Raw genomic sequence first — 23,768 nt, forward strand, 5'->3', positions numbered from 1 at the left:
GCAGCCATATATCAATTCATGAATACGTAGTATGTTGTGTTTGCGCATACATTGACATGAATTATTACATCCAATTTTGTTTTTGGAGTTTTGCAAGTGCAGCCATATGGGCTCCTCTGGGAAATCTGCAAGGGAGTTTTTTCAGTGCTAAAGGTCTGACAAATCTGCGTGGCTAAGGATCAGTACACCTGCTATACATCAGATTGTAGCTGCCTCTCTTTACTAAACTGTGCCTAATATCAATTCTGTATGTGAAGTCATGTTGATGTCAACATTGTAGTTGATTGTAGCTTGATTGATTGTAGCTTGATTGAACAATCAGCTTCCACTGACTTTGACTTGCCTCTCCGCACATTGTCACTAACAAACAACAACTAACGAATAAATGGCTCTGTTACTCCTGTGTTAGTGCTGTAGATTTTGTATCTCATATTGCTTAAATTTTAGATTTGTACATGTTTATTTTTGTATGACCAATGCAAACTACACAATACAGTTACAGTATGTATAATAAACCTCATTTTCAAATTATTCTATCACATTGTGTGTGAGTGAGATGTTAGAAGTTGAAGGGGGTTTGACTGCTTTGACATGCAGTGTAGTTAGATGTGCAATAGTTACTGCTGCTAGTATCTGTAGCAGTATCTGAAATAGTATCTGAAAAGTGACATGAATGCATCTATTTTACTGAACCATACTTATTAAGAGTATTTCAAATATTTTAACCATGTTGCTTGACCTGATGTGATGGACACTAAATTGTGGACTCATCAGAAAGGAAGTTGTACTTCTATGTTTCAGTGGGCTTTGTTTTGTTTTTTCCTTTAGGTTCAGGTGAAGCATGTGGAAAGATCATTCAGCGATTCCCCAAGAAGGACTGGGACGGAACAGCCTTTCCTCAGGGGGTGGAGATGGTAAGTAATACCGGTCTGTACACCAGGCTAGACTAAATTACTGGGCATTTAATGTACAAAATTAAAAATAAAATACTCTACAGTAGGTGCACCTATCTTAAAAAGAAATTAACTAACTTTTTTAATTGCTGAAAATAACAATGCAGGTAGACTAGGTTAGTATAATTGTAGAATTTGGATGTCATTGCTTCCTTCGGAAAGTTAATGGTCAACCATTGATTGATTAGGCACTGGTAAAAGTCAGCAGCGCTTGAAACTTGATGGTGTTTCCATCCAGGTTTTACAAGTCCTTGTTTTACTTTTGCAGTACATGCTCTCCTGTTTCACTGCAGCGTCCTTACTTCTCCTGTGTTGTCTTGCATTACAGTGTATGTCTGATAAAGCTGTAATTGGCAGACTGAACGGTTTCATCCTGATTGTTCCTTAGCCTTATGTAGTGCCGACCAGTATCAAGAAATGAGATCAGTTTCTGTTCTGGTTATTGAGTTTTTATTTATTTGAAAAATGCTGCAAATGGAATATTTGTTATTTGTTTATGTTTATCAAAAATACTTCCTCTGTTACAAAAAGCATATTTGGCAAGTAGTTGGCATTTCCTGTGTTGTTTTTTTTTGTTTTGTTTATAAATTTATAAATCTAATTGTTTACTCCAAAGTTTATTTTCACCTTTCACTTTATAAACCTCTTTACTAATTGCTCCCTGTATTTGACACGCCTGCTGTCCGTCTGTCCGTCTGTCTGTCTGTCTGTCTGTCTGTCTGTCTGTCAGGAAAAGGAAAGGAAGCGCTGCTGCTCTGTGTAGAGCCGCTCCACGGGGTCTGTGGCTGGGGGTCTGTTTTCCTTATATGGACAATGCATTGGAAGGACAAATATTTGCTTATCATAGCTGAGGAGAATTGTCTCATGGGTAACATTAGTAGTTAACAGTATCGTACTGCACAGGACATTACGCCTGCGTTATATCTGTTTTTGTTCATTTATACTGGCTACTGGAGATAAGGTTTTAATGACCAAGCAAAATAGTTTTGGCAGGCGACAGTGAGTGAAAACAGCAAAGTGACTCCACATCCCAATACAGTACATGATCTGTTCCAGTGCACAAATGTGAAAAGTTGTATTCTTTTTCTTCCCTTATATTAATATCATATTTTTTTTAATGTGGAATAATGTAAAATACAGTCAATGCATAGTCATCTCTCGTGTCACTGCTGAAAATCTGTGTGCAATGACACTTTTTTTTTTAGATTGGAAATACAGTACGGTATCAAAAGAAATGTTGCACGTGCTCAGTCTGCATTTAAAGGTGCAGTACATGTTTTGGTGGGTTTGGTGGAGATCACAGTGGGCTGGCCATTATAATTAGAGCTTTATTATTCAAGAAACGTACCAGCAGCAGGTGTCGAATCCAGCACGTTGCATAATGTGGCTCAGATAATCTAAACACAAGGCAATCCTCTGCATATCATGTTTAGATGAGGTCATGTATTTATTGTGAAAGTCCTTTTGTAGAAAGGGACATCTGCATTCTGCATCTTTATAATCTGTACTTTTGTGTAATAATAAAATATTTAGACATTTAACCTTCAATGTAACTGTGAACAGAGATACTGTATGTTTGTCTCTTGATGGATAAATAATTCATCTAAAATTGTTATTGCTGCTGCTAACATCTTTGTTCCGACACAGACACAGAGATACTATTATACGATAATTCCTATTTATGCAATGGCTTCTATCAGGCAGTTGAGGACAAGGCTGAGGCTGTTATTGCAGCACAAACAGACATGTTGTGAGTGAGTGGTTTGAATGGCATGCAGGCATCTTCGTGTGGAGCACACAGAGTCTGTTGGTGGCCATTATGAATTATGGCTTAGAGTCAAGCTGTGATGTGTCCTAATCAAAACAAAGCACAGCCATAAGCCAAACACAAGCTAATTGTAAATAGCGAGACTAACCAAACGTAAAGTATGCCCTGTTCAGAAAAAGTGTTGAAAAGTTTGTTGGTTAAAGGCTGAACTCCCTAGTGTTGGTCTTTAACCTTTCAGTGACTCAGCGTGATGAACAAGAATGGCTCCACTCTCTCAGCATCATCCTTTAAGTATCCTGTTGTGGCTTCATGGAGTTTAAATATAGAACCACTGACACAAGCGCGGCTCCATTTATCAGCTTAGTGATTCCAGATGTAATTGAAAATCTGTGCACTTGTTTGTGACTGAGTAGGTGACTGGGAATTTGTTTCCGTCCCATCTTTTGAAGTCACGTCACTTTTTCCTGTTAATTGCAGAAAAAGACATTGTAGTTCTTTTGTCTTCAGATGCCTCAGGTATTTACTGAAACGTTCTACAGCTTTTAAGGTGCAACCATACAATACATGTATGTACAAATATATAGTACTGTGCAGTTTTGGGAAAAGCTGGTGAATATGATTATTATGTTGACAACCTTGAGAAGGAAGCAACACAAAAGAGACAAGAATTGTTCTATAAATTTGCTTTCCTGCTATGTGCTGTGTGACAAACTGTCGACAAGGGCCAAATGACTGACATTCCAGCTTTGAAGCTTTAATGAAGATACACCATAGTGTTTAACAGACCCACTAAGCAATTTGCATTTTGATTCTGCTTTGTGCTGGAATGTAAACCATTATTATTTGCAGATTTTCTCCACTCCATGAAAAAAATGGACTCATTTACAAACACTAAGGAGCACATCTGTAGAACACAGTGGATGAAGCACGGAAAGCAGTTTGTGGTCGCAACAGGCCCCCAGCAAACTAAATAACCACAGATGAGGAATGCAACGAAAAAAAGCGTTTACAGCTAGTGCTCGGAAAAATGTGTTTTTAATCTTTTCGAGCAAATGACGACGATCGAAACGTTTTGAATCCTCATCTTTTATGTTGGATCCAGGGCTGAGGTCAGAAGTGGAGCTAGTACATTTCCATCACCTTGCGCAGTCTTGACGGGGGATTGTAAAAGGGCAGAGCTTCTAGTTGGGCTCAGATTTGTATTTTTTTATGTAACCCATCAGATTAAGCAAGAATTATGCCTTCCACTATTAGTCAGAACCAATTAGAGGGTTGTTCCATCTTAGTCTCTTACACTGAATCCTTTTAATGACTCTGTGTCTGAGCTCTCCTGGCATGGAGAGCTTTACCACATATTGTACCTGCCTAACTTGATTGTGACTCATTTGTTATTTCTATTTTTCCTCTCATAAAAATTATGTGATTCATAACAGACAATAGAAACTGAGTTGTAGGTAATTATTAAAAGTTAGGTCCTATTATTAATGGCAGGCTAAAGTTTTTTTGTTTTTTACGACAAGATAATTAGTCTCATACCGTAATTAGCTTTTTTTGTATAACAGCATAAGAGCAATTAGACAATTGCTGCCTTCAGTGATTAAAAAAAATAATTTCAAGCTTACAGTATATTTTTTGTTTTTAGATTTACCACCAGCTAGTTTAGAGCAAAGACACGAAGCCACATAAATGCCAAAGGAATGCCTGAAATTGCTTCGGCATCCACTGGTTAATTGCTGACTTTGCTTGTTTTAATTACAAGCACCATTTAGTAAACGCTTGGAGGATGTATTTTCATCAAATCAACTGCTTGTACACAAAATATTGGTGTACAGTAAGATGAAGACTTGAGAGTTTCCAGATTCCTCCGATTTATTTCTCTGTTTTCTCTTCTTTCTCTTCTGCTTTTTATAGGCGCTGTTTGCTTTCATGTTTATTGGGCTGCATTAATACTAGGTGTAAAGTGTACACGCACACATGGACGATTCCCTTTTTAAGGGTATTTGTACGTGTATGAAGGCTTTTGCGTTTTTCAGTGCGTAAACCACACCTTCACATACAGTAGTGGAGGCAATGTGTCTCCAATTAAAGATATCCTGCATGTAATAATGAAAGTACATAAAACAAATTGAGTTTTCAGACAAGCTACTACGGTATGACTTTGTAATAAATTTAAGATGAGTTTGAAGATTTCATTCAAAAGCACAACACTATCTTTATACCATTATTGCTGTATCTTATATTTATTTTGTATATGAGTTTTTGTAGTCAGTTGCTTAATTAAGCTCATTCTCTAAATGTTTCAAACATTTTGCAGCTGTTCTGATATAAGCATCATTGTGTCATAAACCTTTCATTACTTTAATTATTATGTCTTGACGATGATGTCCAAGAGGGCATACCTTGTCTTAAGCACCTCAAAGGTCACTGTTGAACCTAAAGGTCATGTCATTGCTTCTATCCTGTAGATAGTGTTTTGTCAGTGCCACGTTCCTGTTGTCTTTAAAAGTGAATCCCTCATGTGATTATGTACATTTACTGTAGCATCAGTCCTTAAAAAAACAGGCGTTAGTCTTAAACAAACACAGCTGATGAAGGCCATTGTCCGATCTAAGGCTTAGCAGAAAGAATGGGGTCTTTTAGTCTAAGTTATGAGGCATGTCTCAAAGATTTGTTGCATTTGCTGCACATTGCTGCTGCTTGACGTACTTCAGAGTTCGCTTTTAAAGTTTTTCGATGACCTGTCTTCACCCTTTAAGAGCTCGGCAGATTTAGCCCGAGGTGCATGTCAGTGAAGGCAGCAGGAGTCTCATCCTGCTATCCACACTGCTGTGTCTAGGTCCTGCAACTTGTGGCTGTGGGTGAGCTGTTGCACTGCTGAACAATAGTGATCCTGTACTGGTCCAGTCCAACACACAGTATGGGGTGTGGGTTTTCTGCTGGGCAAGCAGAGCAGTTCCTCCAACCAAATACCACGCCGGTCATTTGCTTTTTTCCTCATCTGTGTACATACATTGGTTGCCATAATTGTTACTCAGAGAGAGTCATTTTAAACAATTGTCCACCACAGCGGTTGAAGCTCAAGCCAGTACAGAAGTGCTCCGAGATGCAGCTGGACTGGTGGCCACTACAATTTTCTAGTTGTCTTTTCTGATCAAAACTGATTCAGTTCTTCTTAAATTAAACAGTCAGTGTGTTCTCCACAAGACATTATGGTCTAAATAGTTCTTTTATTTTGTAGTCTTAATGGTTCGATGGAAGGCAGATCATTTTGAATGTGTTTGCTGTCTTATGAGTCTATCCCTCCAAACCGTTGTGGTTGCCCCTTCTTATCGCTCCGCAGTTCAACCAAGATGTCTCCACTCTCTGCCCAAATAGCCGCCTCATTGGCGGTCAGCAGCAAACCCAAATCAACTCCTTTAAACAGTCTCTCAAAATGAGGGGATACAACGCTTTCACAATTACTGTCATCCACAATCATTCAGTTCATAACATGAAGGAGTAAACCCTCAGAATAATCACTTTCTTTTAATTGGATATATGAAAAATAGCTTTGTAGGCATGTGCTGCTGTCAGTTCATTTTGGATAATTCTTATTCATAACAGAATAAAGTGTTTACAAAGGTTATTGGATGGGTTTTGTTTTTGAGATTGCTCTGTTTAGAGGAGACACTGCCTGCAGTGTAAAGTAAAGACATTAAGCTGAATATTATAACACAAACAGATGTTGCACATGTTTGGATATCGTACATATTTTCTGTTGGCAAAAAATGTCCAAACGTGAAATACAGTAAAAAAAAAAAAAAGAAGTCCTGCTGGGGGCCAGACTTCCTCTAATGAAGGAATTTGACCTTACTGGTCCAGACTATAAACATTTGTGTCATTTCTCTTGTCTAGAACTTTGACTCCTTGACTTCCTCCCTTTTCCCCCCAAATCTGTGCTGTAATGAGGAACATAGCATGGCATGCATTTCCGGGAAGGATGCTCAAGTTCAGCAAATGTGTAACCTGGTTGTGTTAGGACTTTTTGGACTGCTGTCCAAAAGAAATTAAATTAATTCATGTTATGAATTTATTATTATTTATTATTTACGCACACTGCTGCAAAAGGAAGGGGAGTCAGTGTTTGACTCCAGTGTGACTGTATATAGGACAGGTTTGGTTTACCTAAGAGAATAACCATTCTGGTTTTGAAGAATCATTTATCTGGCCTTGTTTTCTTAGTGGCCTACATAACGGTTCATTCCAGATGCAGAATGGTATTCTAACCTGGGAGAGAATGGAAATGTGTGTTTGTCAGGAAGATTCCCACAAGTAATCAATGCTTGATGTGGCAGTGAAGCTAAAAGCATTAGGAAACAAGGCTGTACCTGTCAAATATGCCGGAGTTTCCATGTTGAAAAGCATCATTAACTTACCAGGAAATGGGAATAGACAGGATGAAAGGACTCCACCTCCTGCCTATGTATGCACATACCCAACCTCCTGATAAAATACAGGAGCATTGTGCCCTAATGGTTAATTATTTAAAGTATATATGTACTGTATGTACTGGTGAAATGACAACTTGCATATCATACCACATAACATATTGCTGTTCTATCCATTTAAGTATGTGGTTGTAGTGTTGGATGTCAAACTGTGTTGGTCTCTGAGTTTGAGCATCAGCATAATCTTTTATAGCCTTTCCCCTTGGTCTATTTACTGTACCACTCTGCAATTATAGACTTAGATATGTTTTTCTATAGTCTGCTTTTATATGCTTAGGATGAAACTGACCCAGACAGGAAGTATTTGCCCCTCCATGATCTGAGTCACTCATCTTCATTAGTGTCGGGGGGGTGCAGCCTCCTTAGCTCTCTTTTGGGCGAGAGGCGAGCTAGAAATGCATCTCAATCAGAGAACTGCTCCAAGAGTTTATATGGTGAATGTTACTATTACCTCTGCTATTTTGACAGCTGTGTAGTCACCTATAATATGATGATGCTAATAAATGAGTCTTGTATCCAGGGCTGCAACAAACAATTATTTTGATATTTGATTATAAATCAATTATTCTCGACTAATCAGAAACATGTAAACAACAGAGACTCCTGGGCTCCTTCTGGCTGTGGGGCAACGGCGACAACCACTAAAAACAAGTTGTCATATGTTAATGCTGCGTTATATTTGCTGCTTTTACATGTATGGTTGTTAGTTGCTGTTCTATGGTGATGTCATTAATTACTATGTAGCGATTGTGCGTCCAGCTGATGCTCACAAGTCGGAACAAAAAGGAAACAAACTAACTTTTTACACAGCAGCACCTAATGAAGCGTCTTCACGGGATGGATAAACAGTGTTTGTTATCGCTGTTACATCTGTTACACTGTGTTTTCTTCTTGCATGCTCGTATATCGCTGTAGTCTTTACAAGCCGAGCTTTGCATAACTTTCGGGATGTTGTCTTTGTTTACTATTTAATGCATGGATAAAGAAAAAGGTTGCAACCTTTCTCCTGCTGCTGGTTGATCGCTTTTCTCCTGAGCAGCCTCAGTAATCAATAACGGAAAATCATTATCAGTTATTATGGTCATCGATTATTGTCGATGAAATCGATTCCTTGTTGCTGCCCTACTCACATCACATCCTTTATTGTTTTAATACAGTGTGTGGCAGTCCTATGGCCAGGTGCCAGGTTTTTCCTTACTGGTATTAGTACACACATTGTTCTTTTACCAGTGTAATATCCGTTTTAGTGCAGTGGTGAGACTTTCTCTGGAAAAAGTATCTTACTCTTAGTAGTTTTTAAATGTCAGGCGTGCCCGTTAAATGAATGGTTTCCCTGCTGGAGCTTCAGATTTAGACATATCACCATCCAACAGTGGTTTCTTCAGCAGGAAATTGTATGTTACTATATTAAATAACTAAATGAACCAGGCCTGTTTTCATACGTATCTTTGCTTTACAAAAAATGATTTTTAAGATTTGGTTGAGACACTGAATGCAAGGAGGACCCTCCCCTGGCTCATTACGTACACACAATACATTATGCTGATTCACTTTTACACCCAAGCTTTACGCTTTACACTGCCCAAATGTGTAATCACAGGAACAAAGCTTGTTGTGCTTTGCATTCGCTAATGCCAGAGGTGAGACTCAGCCCTCCACTGAATAGCGAGCCTGGGCCCCCGCAAAGCAGTGGAGGAAGCACCTGTTCCACAGCCAGGTCATTATCAGCCATTATCTTAGCGTGCTCTGAAGACCGGGGCGCAGCCGTCTGACGCAGGATAGCCATTGTACAATCCCAGGACAAAGATGTTTACCTTGCTACCACTCGATGAGCAGGGGAGTGCTTTTTGATGTGTCGTGTTTGTTTTTTACCAATGAAATGAAAAAGTGTTTACCTGCCTTCAGCTGCTGCAGGTACAGGCTATGAAAACATGGTAATGTTCAGATGGATCCAAAACACTGCATCAAAACAGATTTCTTTTTAAATATGCGTATATAACATTAAGTGTGTAGGTTGTCAGACCTTTTATAAAAACTGAATGAATTTCACATGGTTCTGTTTCTACTAGTTTGATTGTACTTTAGATGACTGTACACATTTGCTCTGATGCTTATTATGTTTATTTCTTGAGAGGTTTAGGACAAAATGACTAAATTCTGGAAATGTATGTGGACATGCGCATGAAACAAAACACTACAGCCTGTTCAGTCATCAGGTGGATGTTTTTGAAGTCAAATGCACAGTCAAGGTTTTAAGGCCAGATGTGACCCTGTAACAGTTCCTGTAGAGGCATTGTAGTCCCTAGTAGAGTGAAGGGGTGAACTTTAATCAGGCAGATTCGTAGGCAGATCCTACTCTTCAGAAACATTCTGTCATGAGAGCCACGACCACAGGCCAAGATACAAGATAGAGTACCGCAGTACGGCAGTTTAATGCCAGAAAGCACAAGGTTTGCAGTATTTGCTAGTCAGGTGTGCCCTCGAATGTCACAGTAAGTCAGAAGTCAGCAGCAGTGTCAGCATTCAAGCTCCCCCGTGTCATCAGACCTCCTTCTCTATGCTCTGGAGTGGAAATCACACGTTCAGGTACAACAGTTCTCCAAGCACTCAGTCAGTTCACCCTCTGTGTGTCTGACGAAGGCCAAAGGACACAGATCCAATGTCGGTTCCCTCTAAAACCTTTGTGTTGTCTTTCCCAAGTAGCCATGCCAGTACTGCTGGCTGCCGAAGTGGGTCAAGCATCATCAAAGCTTAATGATGCAAACATATCTGTAGTTAATTAACAGCTTTTCTTTGCTACAGTAAAAGATTCCATGCTTTTCTTTTATAGTAATTGTGAAATTATTGTATTTATGTATGTTAAACTGCAGATTTTTTTTTTTACTTGTCCTTAATGTATACGGTATGCTGACAAACAGTCAGACAGGGATTAACCAAGACCTTTTAACGGAAGTCACTGATGCTTTTCATATGTAAAAGGAATTTCCCAATTGATCTGAACTTGTTTTATTTTGGCATCAACGCCAGTCTTGCAACTGGAATCTCCTGTTGAACAGTGACAGGAAAATCCTTGGACTTTACCACTCTGGATTTTTGTGTTCCCATGTGTGTTTCGCAGGATGTATTTATTTCCATGAACTGTGACTTAATTCATATCTGTTTGAAATCTTGTTTGACCTACTTTTGGCCAAACTGGCACAAGTTAAGTTTGAGACCTCCGTGTCATCTGTAAACATCGAGCAGATGCTTCGGGGTTTAGTTCATGAAGGGAGTCCGACACCAAAGTGATTTACGCACAGGAATGTCAGATTCTGCGAGTGGCTCTGTTTTATTTGCTGTTTTATACATTTCTATTTTCGAATTGCATGTGGTGAACAGAGCGTGTGCTTTTAATTTATGTGGTGTTTTGATAGACCCAAATATTTGCCCTAAAGTGAACAAATCATTCGCAGGGGGTTTTGGGGAAATCTGCCCCCTCATGAGCTTCTTGTATGGACTATGCATGGTAAAAAATGAATTGAGCTAAAAATACCATAGCTCTTGTGGTTTCTTTCTGGTGTCACAGTTCCTACACACATGGCATTTATGAAGCTTGAAATTTTGCACACATAACTGTTTGCGCTATTTGTTAGATGACTCTTCCTGCCTCACTGTGGCCCATTATCGTCGTCTAAAAATACCCATCTCTAAACTGTACCATATGAGCCTGGTGTTGCGTAACAGAGCAAAGGGAAACCAGGAGTGTTGGTGACAGTATGGGGCCGAGTTGAGGCATGCGAGCAGTGGAGAGATGCCACCTCAGCAGATAGCTACGTTATGAAGCGCCGCTTTGACACAGTCCATTTGTTACTGGTTGGATGATGATGCTAGCGATGCGGCCGTTCTGTCAACACTTTGGTTCCTCCTATTCACGGCTCCTCAAGTTGTTTTGCTGGACGTCCATTGCTCATCCTGCAGACCTGATAAGGCAGGAGTGTGCTGGACAGGCAGCACGCCGCTGACCCCCTGACCCCCGGCTTGTCCCGCTCCGGCCCATGACACATCGCACTTCACTTTCCGCCATTGTTTTGTCTTCCGGGCATGTGCCTTTTTCATATGGATGGGGAAGGAACAAGGTGCAAAGAAGAGGCTGGTGGAAGTACATGGAGTAGGGCACATCTGCTGCTAGCTTTTCCTGACCACATTGTCTTGGCAGCTGCTTCACGTTCATGCTCCGTCTACAGTTCACAGTTGAATACTGTAGTTATAGTCTGACGCCTGATCTAAAATGTAACCTTGGCTCATTTATATTCCTTGTTATTTTAGGTTTCCACCGTGTCTCCCATTCAATTCGAGTCTTTCTTGTGCATGTTGGGGTATTCTATGCACATTTTATTGCTGCCGTGGGAAAACATGGAGGAACTTTGGTGGCTGAAATAAACTGGGTTTGTAACTCAACCTAATCATGGAATAGAAGTTTGTCTTTGAGAGGATTTACTGGATCAAGCTCATTTGCGGTAACGGGGACTCTTTAAAGGTTTTATGACCAATGGAAGTCTGTTTATATTTCCCCAAGTACAGCACTCTCAAATGTTGGTCATAATAAAACCGGAGCGAACCTGCTTCCCGTCACGTATCGACAGCAACAAACTAGAAAAACAACTAAGAGTATAAAGGAAGATCTGTGTATTTGTCCCGAGTCCTCTGACGTTACTCAGCCTGCCCAGGCACCGATGCCTTAATTATGTAGAAGAATGCAGCTCAGATTATTAGTCCCGGTCCTCGAGCGCTGTGCACCGATAACACTTAGCAGGTCACACTGCATAGCGCAAGCAGGGTGGAGGTCAGTCATGCTAGGCGGCAGCACATGATGTGATGAGGAGAGTTTAGCTGGAGGGCAGCAGTTTAGTGCTTTAGTGCAGCGAGCGTCTTGGTCACTTGACTAAAGTCTAATTTGAGAATGAGAAGATGTTCTTTCTCTCGCGTGTGAGTGTGTGTTTGTGTGTGTGTCTTGCACCTGCTGCAGTGGATGGCTGTGTCTCTGGGCACTGACTGACTTTTAGTCCACTTCAGTGCGATCCTGAATGTCACAACTTTATCCACTCTGCCTGGAGTCCTAGTTTCAGTGTGGGCCTGTGCTCATTACTCGACCGTGTTGCAAAACGAGTTGGATGTTCAAACAAATGACCTAAACATATTATCTCTGTTTATACACTGTTGTGCATCGTTAAATTTAAGATGCTAAACAACATTTACAGAAGGCCTTGCAGTCCTTGAGAGAGGTTTTAGGAAAGCAGGGCATGTTTATTCACAGCAAACACCATATGTGAACATATTTCTGTAGGATGTATCCTCAGATGTTGTAGTCACTACTAGATATCCATATTTCATGTGTAAGGATGTCAGGCTGCCTGGATGCTGCGGTACCCAAATAAAGTGAAGGTTTACTAAACACTGAACTCCCCCAAGTGCCTCTGAACCCGTGCCAGCACTCAAGCGTCTCTCTGCAGACCTAGGGCAAGATAACAGCTTAAAGGAAGCACCCACTGAATATCAGGGAAGCTACATGATCTTCTCACCGTCACGCCTCCACACGATCTTCGCAAGTCACACTTACAGTTGGTTCCTCCCTCATGTATGCACGCATTCCCTGGAACATAGAAACACAGCAGCACGACGCACACACAGGATGCTGTATCTCCTGTGATCTCCTGAGCTATGCAGTCCCAAAGGTGTTTATCTCCCTTTGACAACAATGAATGGCATATTTGGAATATTTTGGGGCAGGATCACAGTTATCCGCACTTGTCCTTGGGTTTTGTCTGGCCCTGATTGTGCGTGCGCGCACGCACACGCATTTCCCCACAATGCAGGTTTAACAAATTTCCTGCAGGCTATTGTATCTGCTGGAAGATGATGGTATCGTGGTCCAAACCTTCCCCTTCCCCGCTTCCTGTCTTCCTCCTTTTACTCTTCCTTCCTCTCTCTCTCTTTGTCTCTCTAGTTGCTTTCAGACATGCATGAATCCTGAGCACATCCACAGTGGACATTACCCCGGTGCCCTGTGCAGTCGGCGCACTGCCTTAAGGTTATGTTGCGACGTAATTGTTCTCTACACTGGGTCATGGCGTGCAGGCGCCCCCACTCCTCACAAGAATGAATCGGAGTTTCTCTCCATGTGAGAATGCGATTAACTCTGACAGTCTCTTACTATGCACTGCATGTGTGCAAGCATCACGGCCCCAGAACCCAGTCTCCAGCGCTGTGCAGAGTTTGGAGTTTCTCTCTCAGATTTCGCTCTCGCTTCCTCCTCCGTCTACGCTTCTTTTCCTGCCGTAGGTACATGACTTTGCCAGTTTATTTGTTTTTGGCTGTGCTGACGTTCTGTACATCAGTCCATCTGTTTTTGCCCTCATTGTACCCCTCCTTTACCCTCTCCCAGCTCTGCATCTGTGTGTCCTGTGATTGCTTGTGTGACCCCTGAGGAGCAGTCTAAACACTGCTTTAAGAGCCAGGACAGTTGGGCCTCCAGCAAAAACAGAGACCAGACACAAACACTCATCTCTCTGAGCAAATGAGGATCTGCCCCCCATGTTTGGGCTTTCCTATGTGCCATCATTGACCACTCATGGATTTATATGTTTTTTTGTGGGTTCATATTAGAGTGGGTGGATTTATTAATTGGATTGAAGAATGGGAAAATCAAACATCACCATCTGTAAAATCAATTTTCTGATGAACTGTCGGACAGAGCACTATCAGAACAATCTATTTTTTTCCTCACTTCACAGATGTTTTGTGTCATGATTGGTTATGACTCACACTGTTGCTTTGAGACCTGAAACCAATTTGCAATACTTTTTATTATGGTAACGGTGTTTCTGTGCCCACCAACTGCTAAAAACGGCTCGCTCTAGTCACGCATTGAAAATGGATGATTTGTGACACTGTTCTATTCTCAATAACCAGATTGTTTGGGAAATACAATAATATATTTTCCAGGAAGATTTGAGGAGAACTTGAGGAGAACTTGACTTACACTTGAAACAGACTATACATATGAAATTCCCAGATATTGCAGTAGACAGTAGACTCAGGTGGGATACTGCTGCTGGCAATGGGTATTTTTCCATTATTTTTTTGTTTCTGTTTCTGAACAGACAGGCGGTTTGGCCTGGCACCTTCACTGATGACTTTCAAGGAAAACAAATAGTGACCAGGCCAGTTCCCGCTCTGATGAGCAGACGTAATTGCTCTACTGAAACAGGACATCCTCTCTGTACTTTGGAACATGCGGATTAGGCAAGCTACAGTAGTAAAGCAATGTCCTGTTCATGTACAGTACAGTTTCCCAGCACAAAGTTGTAGGAGACATCATAACTACAGCACCTTTAATAATTATAGATACTTGGCAAAATGGACCTTTTGTCACTTAATTTGAACTGTGTTTGAGCCTGGTTATATCTGATCACATTATTTACTCTAACAGTGTTTTACTCACTGTCTTGCAGTTCTGCCAGCCTGGAGGTTGGAGCCTGTCCAGGGAGAGGAAGGTGCCCACTTTCTTCACGGTCGTGCTGACCGATATCGATTCGGACAGACACTTTTGCTCCTGTCTCACTTTCTACGAGGCCGAGGTCAATCTGCAGGTAAGACTACAGCACATGCAGCCCACTCGAGGGGTAAACACAGCGGAGTGAGTGAGTGAGTGAGTGAGTGAGTGAGTGAGTGAGTGAGTGAGTGAGTGAGTGAGTGAGTGAGTGAGTGAGTGAGTGAGTTAGTTAGTTAGTTAGTTAGTTAGTTAGTTAGTTAGTTAGTTAGTTAGTTAGTTAGTTAGTTAGTTAGTTAGTTAGTTAGTTAGTTAGTTAGTTAGTTACTGGCAGCTTTAGGCCTGTTGTCATCCATGCGTTAAATCATTCAAAATTATTTATTCCTTGGGCTTCTTCAGATACCAGCTGGTGTTGGATATCTGATTAGCATACAAATAGCATATGAACAAATTATACAGAACCTGATCATGAGGTGCTGTTGACCCATACTATATGTGTTGCAGTGTGAGCAGTATGATTGTCGTTACTTTGTGTGTTCTGTTTTGAGGGTTATTGGTTTGTTTTGTGGCGTTCTCTGTTTCTAAATGTTGCCGGGTCTGCTGTGTACGTGATGTCGTCCAGGATGTGAGACATTAATAGAAAACACACCGCTCCAGCCTAATAAACTGTGAGCTGGCTTAGTGATGGTGTTATAAAATAGGGGATCGACCTATGCCTCCCCTCCAGCAAGCTTCATTTGATTTACTCATGCATACATGATTGTGTTTGATTACGGATTAGTGCTCACGGCAAAAACATTCAGGACGCCATAAATTATTGATTACAGCGGATTTGTTTAGACAGGATCATTTTTATACTTACCAATGATCTTGTTGATGTCCCTCGCTGCCAAAAGCCCACAAAATACCAAGTTAATTGTTTCACTGTGTTTGCCTTTGTTAGAGGATTCAACTGAGTCCTGTCACTCTGCCCACTGTGACTTCACATCCTTCTTACATGGAAGGCAGTTATCAGCGTCGCACCACACTGATCAGGAGAACATTTTTTGAAGTAAAGTCAAAAAGCAGTTGTGTATGTGGCAGTGTTTCAAACATGGCTTGACTCATCTTTGTGGAATGTTCAGTATGTTGTTAGTGCATCCTTTAGTAATTATTGTCCTAACTTGTATGAATCAGAACACAATTACTTAAACATTCTTCTGTTTTTAAAATGATTAGAGGAGGAAGTATTTAGTTTTTAGAGCTAATTGTCACATCAAAGAACCATGACTAGTCTAGCTGAACTGTCAGCTGTTAGAAATAGTCAATCTGAGGAAATCTTGTCTTTGTGCCAGATTTATACATGTGTATTTATATTTCATAGAGAACAATAAAATTTACGCATTTATGTATACATAAATGTGTACACTCTTATGCCATTTATATTGTTATGCCACTCATTTTCTGAGTGTAAATATTGTTGTTGTGTAAATAACTAATATTTAATTACTTTTTACAGCCAGTGAGAAAGCCACAATCACATGTCTTCTTTTTAAATAAAAGGTAATTAAACTAAAAGATCAGCTTAATTTTTAGCCCTTTATGGTGGAGCTGCATTTATGTACTGTAGCTGACTACACTGTTCTGTGAGCTTTTCAATATTAATATCTTATTATATGAATTGAGACAAGTCTTGGTGGATAGAATTCTTAGTGTAATTTAAGCATGTAGTAGTTGTAGTACTAGTAAGTAGTAATGACATCCATTAATTATTCTATTTTTTATCTGTGATGTATTTGCACTGTGCTGACTGAGTGAACTCATCAAGTCGTTTTGGACTCAACCCCACCTTCCCTTTTTTGTCAGACTTGTGTTAATTATTAGATCAGACTATATTTGGACTCATCTAGATATCATGTCCCTCTAAAAAAACACTCACACATTCCTGGATTCAGTGTATGGCACTGAAGATCTTCTTGAAACGTGAGGGTGTTTTAACAATCTTTACTGTCCAAACTGACATCCTTATCTGCCCAGTGAGGTTCCAGGAAAGCCCAGACAGGCGGTGAAGGAATGTGTTTTGTCTAATAATTGAACCAAATCCTAAGAATAATTGTGAAATGTGACCCCCATCTGAATAAGATATTTTGATCCCATACTCCTTGGTCTCGAGATACTGAAGCACTTGAGGCATGTTTTCACTGCCTAAAGAAATATACCAGATTGTGATAAGGGCTTTAGTCAGGAATGAGAACTGAGTGGTCGGTGTGTCAGTGTGCTGATAAGAATTGGGGATTCACAATGGAGACAATTGAATGGAGACATGCGGAAAGTGTGTTTTGGATACTTTTATTTGGTTTTGGGTCAAGATAAATAACTTGATCATTTGAAAATTGACGGTCCATGTGAATTGAATTAAGATTGACTGGATGTATCATAATTTCTGGATTTGAGCAAAACACTTGTTTTTTGCACTTAGACTTGTTGTGATTCTTACAGTATGTAAACAGACCTACTCTAATAAATTACAGTATGTGTTGCAGTCAAGATCATTTACTGACCTCTTAATAATTTCATTGAATCTGTTTTGCATTCAATGGCTCCAGTGGGATGTGCAACTGTGTGGATTAGGCACACACTGGGAAAGGAGATAATTAATGGCCTAAACCTTTACAAATGTGTGTCCCCTCTCTGGAGATAAAGCAGGAATTTGGTGCTGAATCAATGAACATGTCTGAAGCAAGAGTTTTGCCGTTGCTATTTTTATTTTTCTGGGGAAGTGCAACCAGCTTTTTACAACGCCTATTTTCAGCTCTGCAGGATTATTTTACAGTATCATAAATTTACTCTGGTAAAAAGCAATAACAACTAGAAAATGTACCTTCAATAAAATAAATTACGGTTCCATTCACAGACTTGACTCCATTACCCATCCTTTTTACAAAGCCAACATTAAAGGATGATTGTTCATTAGACTACACGTCCTCTTGTTTAAATGGTAACATTAATAAGCTTGTGGTGCTAAAGCTTTGAGTTTGTGCTAACGTGATAAACTACAATAGACACACTGTGCTTGACATGATCCCAGACCTTGGACACTTGTATACTTTTTGCTTTATGCAATAAGGATTTTTAGCATTCAGGTGGCAGTTGTTGCACGCTATTGTGTTTTTTATGACACACATTCACCACAGTAAAACTTAGAAGGAAGTAGGTTAGAAGTCAAATTGCAAAACCATAAAGGAACAAATCCAAGCACACTGTAGACAGAATACATTGGTCATTTTAAGTGTGTGTGTGTAGTATACTATAAATCTTCTATAGTACAGTACAAGGTTTGTTGTCCATGGCACTGTATGGTATGTGAACCCTTCAGCTGAAAAATGTTTTTTTTTATATATTTTAGGGATCAAAGAATATTGAGGCTGATGGAGATGAAGATGAAGAGGATGGCCTTATCCAGCCAGCTCAAGTGTTTGCACCAAAAAGTCTCATTCTCGTGTCCAGGCTGGATTATCCCGAAATATTCAGGGTAAGAAATACACCATGTGATTAGATCTTGATTAAAAAATATTTTAAACGTTATTCAGGAAAAATATTTAAAATATGTGTCACCTGACTGCTTTCCTGTTGACGTTAAGAGGATGGCAGTCTTTTTTGTACAATCTTTAATAGACTGTAGGGAGAGTATTGTTAAGCAGTAGCACACACTTATTAAAGTCAAGCAGATATGGAAGTGTAAACACCTGTGATCTTTTTATTATAGACTAAGCGAATCAGAGTCATCATATCCATGGTAACAGGGTTTTTACTGTTATCAGGAGCTACTGTATTGGAAGATACTGTACTGTACTATTAACTGTTATCTACTTCACAGAGTAGTCATACTAATTATGAGCTGTAAAACAATAATGAGGTACAGTAATTAACGTGTGTGTGTGTGTGTGTGTGTGTGTGTGTGTGTGTGTGTGTGTGTGTGTGTGTGTGTGTGTGTGTGTGTGTGTGTGTGTGTGTGTGTGTACACCAGAGTGGGGCCCTATGGTCACTTGTGGGGCCCTTTGGCTGGGCCCCACAACTTTTAAAGGCCTTTTTGAGGGTCAAGATGTGATTTTAGGGCCGAGGTTAGAATTGAGGTTTGGTTCGGATTAGAACAAAGGTTGGACGTCTGCTTTATTTGTGATGGTTAGGGTGAGAGGCTAGGGAAGGCATTATGTCAACGGTGGGGCCCCACTTTTATAGCAACGCAAGTGTGTGTATGTGTGTGTGCGCACGTGCGTGCGTGTGCTGTCAGTTGTCACATCTTCACTGTATTTTGCATTTGGTTTTAGGGCTGCTTGGGTCTCATCTACACAGTGTACATCGACAGCCTGAGTTTCCCGTTGGAGGGTTTGGTGTCGAACCTCTTTGCATTTCAGGTTCCTGTTGCTGGTGGATCCCAGGTAGGTCAAACACACAGCCAGCGTACCGCAGTCTGCAAGAGCCCTCTGTGTTCCTACTAGCCTGCACACATCCAGACCAGACCAGTTAGCGTCAGTTCTGTTCTACTCTGAGACAGTAATTGTTTGCGGAGGTGATGGCTGGGGCTTCATGGTACAGCTACTAAAATGATTTATGTTTGCTGTGCACCCAATCAGGAATGTCGTGCTCAGATGGTGCCAAAGATTGTTGTCCAGCCACAGGCAGTAATTTTCTAATACATATTCATCTTTTTTTTTCCTGTTGTGTTTCTCTGAGCAAAATTCCTTAGCCTGAGCCTAGAGTGGGGCAAAAGACAGTCAAGCTCCTAAACTGTTTATAGCACTTCAGAGTAATATATTTCAAATGTCATCTTGCTCACATCTTGCTCTACTAATTTGTTTTCTACAGTTTGGTGGCCAAGTCTCTACCAGACAGTATATTACTATGATTATTAGGGTTTAACAAAATACACGGGAACAAAAAATGTACCTCACTCAGGTAGTAAATGCACTGTGCATATACTTTTGCCAGAGGAGGAAAACCTCATCAGATTTAGTTCTAAACAATGCTTAATTTAGTGGAAGAGAGAGGAATGTTGCCTGTTTTTTCCGCCAAAAGACGCCACTTAAAACCCTTAAAGTCCTTTAGTCTGCCTTTAGGCAGAGGCTCAGCAGTAGACCAGACTCATTTGTAAAAACAACACCTAGTTAAACATACTGGTATGTCAAGAATTAAATGACTGGAGACCTTGCAGCACCTTTTAATATGTTACTCAGCTGAAGAACTTTCCTTTTAGGTTATGGATTCTACCAACTACTTTCCACTCACTAGTTCTGTGATGTGAATTAAAATACATACATGTAAGTCTAAACAGAAATGTGAATTTGAAGAGCATTTATCAATCGTAAAGCAATTGTAAGCATTTCACATTAAGAACCAGATTCATTTTTATGTTATCTTCTTCTTCTTGATGATGATAAACAAATAGCTTTACAAATTGTGGGTCTCGCAGCTGCAGAGCCTGTGTACCACAAAATAATGTGTCTTCTGTATTTGATGCAATCACTGAGTTTAACTATGAATCTAAGTGGACAACTCTGACCATTTGACCCTGTACAGAGTATGACATAAAAATGCTCCAAGACAGTTTTCTGACCTTTGCTTGTGTTTTCATTCTCAGAAGCTGTTCAGCCTGGGAGCAGGAGACCGGCAGCTTATCCAGACACCTCTGAATGACACATTGCCTGTCACAAGCAAGAGCGTAGCTCTGCTCTTCCAGCAACTGGGTGGGTTCAGCCACTTTCTTATCAGCATCTGGTGAACATGGACAGGAAAGGATTTGAGTCAGAGCCTCACTATAGTGCTGCAGTACATGCCAATGATTTACCAATAAGTGTCTAGTTGATTAATTCAGCTCTACGTCATTGCTATTTGGTTATGAGGCCTTTCTTTTGTTTGTGTTGCTTGCAGGAAGAACATTGTTAGAAATTTTAAATTCAATCTGGTTTAATACTATAACAGGTGTCTAATGCTCTGTTTTACTTTCTTTATCATGTTCTGGTAAAATACAGTAAAATGGGACTTTTACAGGACACTTGCACTGAACTGTCAAGAGCTTTGGTTATTACTGCAGCTCTGTCTCAGGCAAGCTATTGTGGTTTTCACCGCGATCCATCTGTGCTGCTGTCACTTCCATTGGGCTGCAATCAGCACATCAACCAGACTTGATGCACTTTGCTGGTTTTCACGTCGCTGTGTTTGCACAATGTGTTCACACAATGGCTCAGGCTGTGAACGCTTTGTACGTGCTCTATTAAAGATACGTGCCTGATTCACTGTGACTCATGGTGCACAGTTGTTTGTGGAGTGTGAAACTATCGTATTCCACTACGCTCTGTAAATGACAGTTTCTATAACTTTTGAACTAAACCGTTGTTGATTACATTTCAGACATTTAGGTCATTTTCGCAAAATCTAGACTCATTAGCTCACGTTTTGGCACCCTAAGGCTGAGCTCTCAGGATGAAATCTAATATAATTCACCTGACATTTGATTTGTAATGGAAGTGTGCCCTTGTTTAGCTTCATTTGATTAGAAGAATGTGTTTCAGCACTAACAAACGTGCACATGGGGCATATTTACATGATTCATATATAATCAAAGTCATGTGGAAGTCAACACACTTGCAGCCCGTCTGGTCGCACAGTGTTGTCATAATACTGATCTGCGTCCTTTCAGTCTTCATTAAGCATTTCCATTACCCATTTTGCTCCTTAACGTTGCAAAGACACTAAAAATCATTGTAAAGTATCTCAGTATAGAATTGTTTCTTACATGAAATACTACTGGTTAAGTCAGTTTATGTGAGCCGTAACATCGGCATGATTACCGTTATAACTATATATAGTGTGATGCATATTTTTACACTTAAGGATGAATTATTAGAGAAACCATTTTCATTTAAGGAAGTACAGTGAGTTAGTCTTCCCCAGCATTAGATGATGATGGAAATTGTTAATCATTCCTCAACCACCCCTGATGGACAGATTTCTATTTTTATTTATTTTTTTGTTTGCACACTTACTGGAAGTTATTGTCACAAGTCAGCTGACTAGTTAAACCTTAGCACAAAGAAATGTGTGGTTTCAGCTTATTTGGTCACCATATAAGGACACTGGAGTGGCTGTATAGGCAGGAGGGTCAGCACAGAAGTTCTGTGTGCGCAGGTCAGCGAGTCACCAAGGAGGAATGTGCGTTAAACGTGTCACCCTGCAGGAAGTGCTTCCCCCCTGGGGCGAGATAGAACTGGCCATCAACAAGCCTGCTGTTTGTTGTGTGCTGCCTTTGTCTCTGATGTTGTCCCGGTCTGTTTCTGTCACTTTCTATTTAGGTTGCGGAAATGTGTCACCGTTTCCATGAGATCAGGTAAACACCTGAACCTGAGGTGTGATGATAAAACCTTGGTCAGACAAAGTCCTCTGCGGTGTGTGTCTTATTAGAGAAGGGTGCAGTCAAAATATTATTTGACCTTGTTATGTCATTTGGTCTGATGAGCCTGTTGATGTTCACAACGTAAATTGAGTTGAGACTCATGTTTCCTGTTTATCTGTGAAATGCTCTGTCTAAGCGGCCAAACATCCAGACCAAGCGCCCCCAGTGGCACGGACATGTCTGCCTGTGTTCCTCTCCCCTTATCACTCCAATGTGTGATGAATTTCTCTGTCAGTTGCTTGATAGGAAACAATAACAGGAATTGTAAACTTAGAATTCTTCCTGCTTGTCACACTGGTATTTGAAATATTATTTATACTGTATGACTGTGTAATTTCCTTTTGTTTGTCAGAGATGCATTTCCCATCCGTTGTCAACATAAACCATAAAACCATATGGTGATAGAGCTGTAACAGTTCGGTCATGCTGAGCTAGAAGCTACACTTCACTTTAAATGGACAACTTACAGACTATGTCTAGTGATTTTAACACTGAATGTTTGGATCAACTCTCTTCCTTTTTCTTTTTTTCATAAATTACAATTTGAATTTTTAAATTCTCTTAGACATAAACATGACAATGTGTCGGCCCTCACCCTTTAAATTGTATTTAACCATCTAAAGATGTTATGGATGCACAGAACTCTGAACTGAAGTGTTTGCTTTTAAATATGTTTAAAATGCTCCATAAGTATTCACAAATGTGTCAGTTGTCGTTAATTTTGTTGTGTGTTGTTTTCTTGTTGCAGGAATCCAAAATGTTCTAAGCCTGTTTTGTGCGGTTCTGACGGAGCACAAGGTTTTGTTTCACTCCACTAGTTACCAGCGACTCGGAGAAGCATGTCGCGCCCTGGAAGCCCTCATGTTTCCCCTTAAGTACAGGTCAGTGCGTGTCTGACTGCAGTGGTGAAACAGATTCGCCAATGACTTTCCACTAGCTCCTTGACTGGTGTCATGACTCCCATTGCATGTGGTCTGGCTAATAATTAACTTTATTGCATCAGTATAGTCACTTCTGTGAAGAGCTCCACTCATGATGGCTTAATTTAGTTTCTTTAACTTTGTACAACCATTCACCGTATTCTCTCTAGATAATAATCTCTCAGTAACAGAATACTAACAAGGATTTACAGCTGCAGGTTGGGAGGTGAGTTACAGTAGATGACAACGTTTGTGAGGCAACAGCATCACAAAGCTGCCAGGTGCAGCAGGGCCTTATCTTATCAGATTGTTATTGCATTTACTGTATTTAAGCTGTCACATGTTTACCAGTGATCATATTACACCTGTTGTACATTGTGTGCTCACTGATGACGCGCTCTTGTGTGTTCAGCTACCCATACATCCCCATCCTCCCCTCGCGGCTGCTGGAAGTGCTGAGCTCGCCCACTCCCTTCATCATCGGCGTTCACTCCATGTTCCAGAATGAAATCCAAGATCTGGTGAGTGAAAGTCTGCCTTGAGCAGTATCTCTCCTTCGCATGCCGAGGCTGACGATCATAAACTGTCTAATGTTTCAAGCACCTGTGAATCATTCACAAATGCTTCAGTACCTGGACTCAAACATTTATTTCCATGCCAATAGTGATGGTTTTGTTCTTTGT

General features: G+C 40.4%; 1 protein-coding gene across 2 annotated transcripts in view; it reads left to right on the forward strand.

Moving 5' to 3' along the window:
- sbf2 (SET binding factor 2) overlaps window positions 1-23,768 on the forward strand; it is a 64,035-nt gene that overhangs the window by 9,688 nt on the left and 30,579 nt on the right. For both annotated transcript variants that reach the window (XM_029143721.3, XM_029143722.3), the window contains exons 2-8: window positions 829-914; window positions 14,699-14,836; window positions 18,122-18,247; window positions 19,044-19,154; window positions 20,354-20,459; window positions 22,914-23,046; window positions 23,498-23,606. In XM_029143721.3, coding sequence (XP_028999554.1) covers window positions 829-914; window positions 14,699-14,836; window positions 18,122-18,247; window positions 19,044-19,154; window positions 20,354-20,459; window positions 22,914-23,046; window positions 23,498-23,606 — 809 coding nt within the window. The remainder of the gene's footprint in view (window positions 1-828; window positions 915-14,698; window positions 14,837-18,121; window positions 18,248-19,043; window positions 19,155-20,353; window positions 20,460-22,913; window positions 23,047-23,497; window positions 23,607-23,768) is intronic.

Source organism: Betta splendens, chromosome 3, assembly GCF_900634795.4.
Source record: "Betta splendens chromosome 3, fBetSpl5.4, whole genome shotgun sequence".
NCBI lineage: Eukaryota > Metazoa > Chordata > Actinopteri > Anabantiformes > Osphronemidae > Betta > Betta splendens.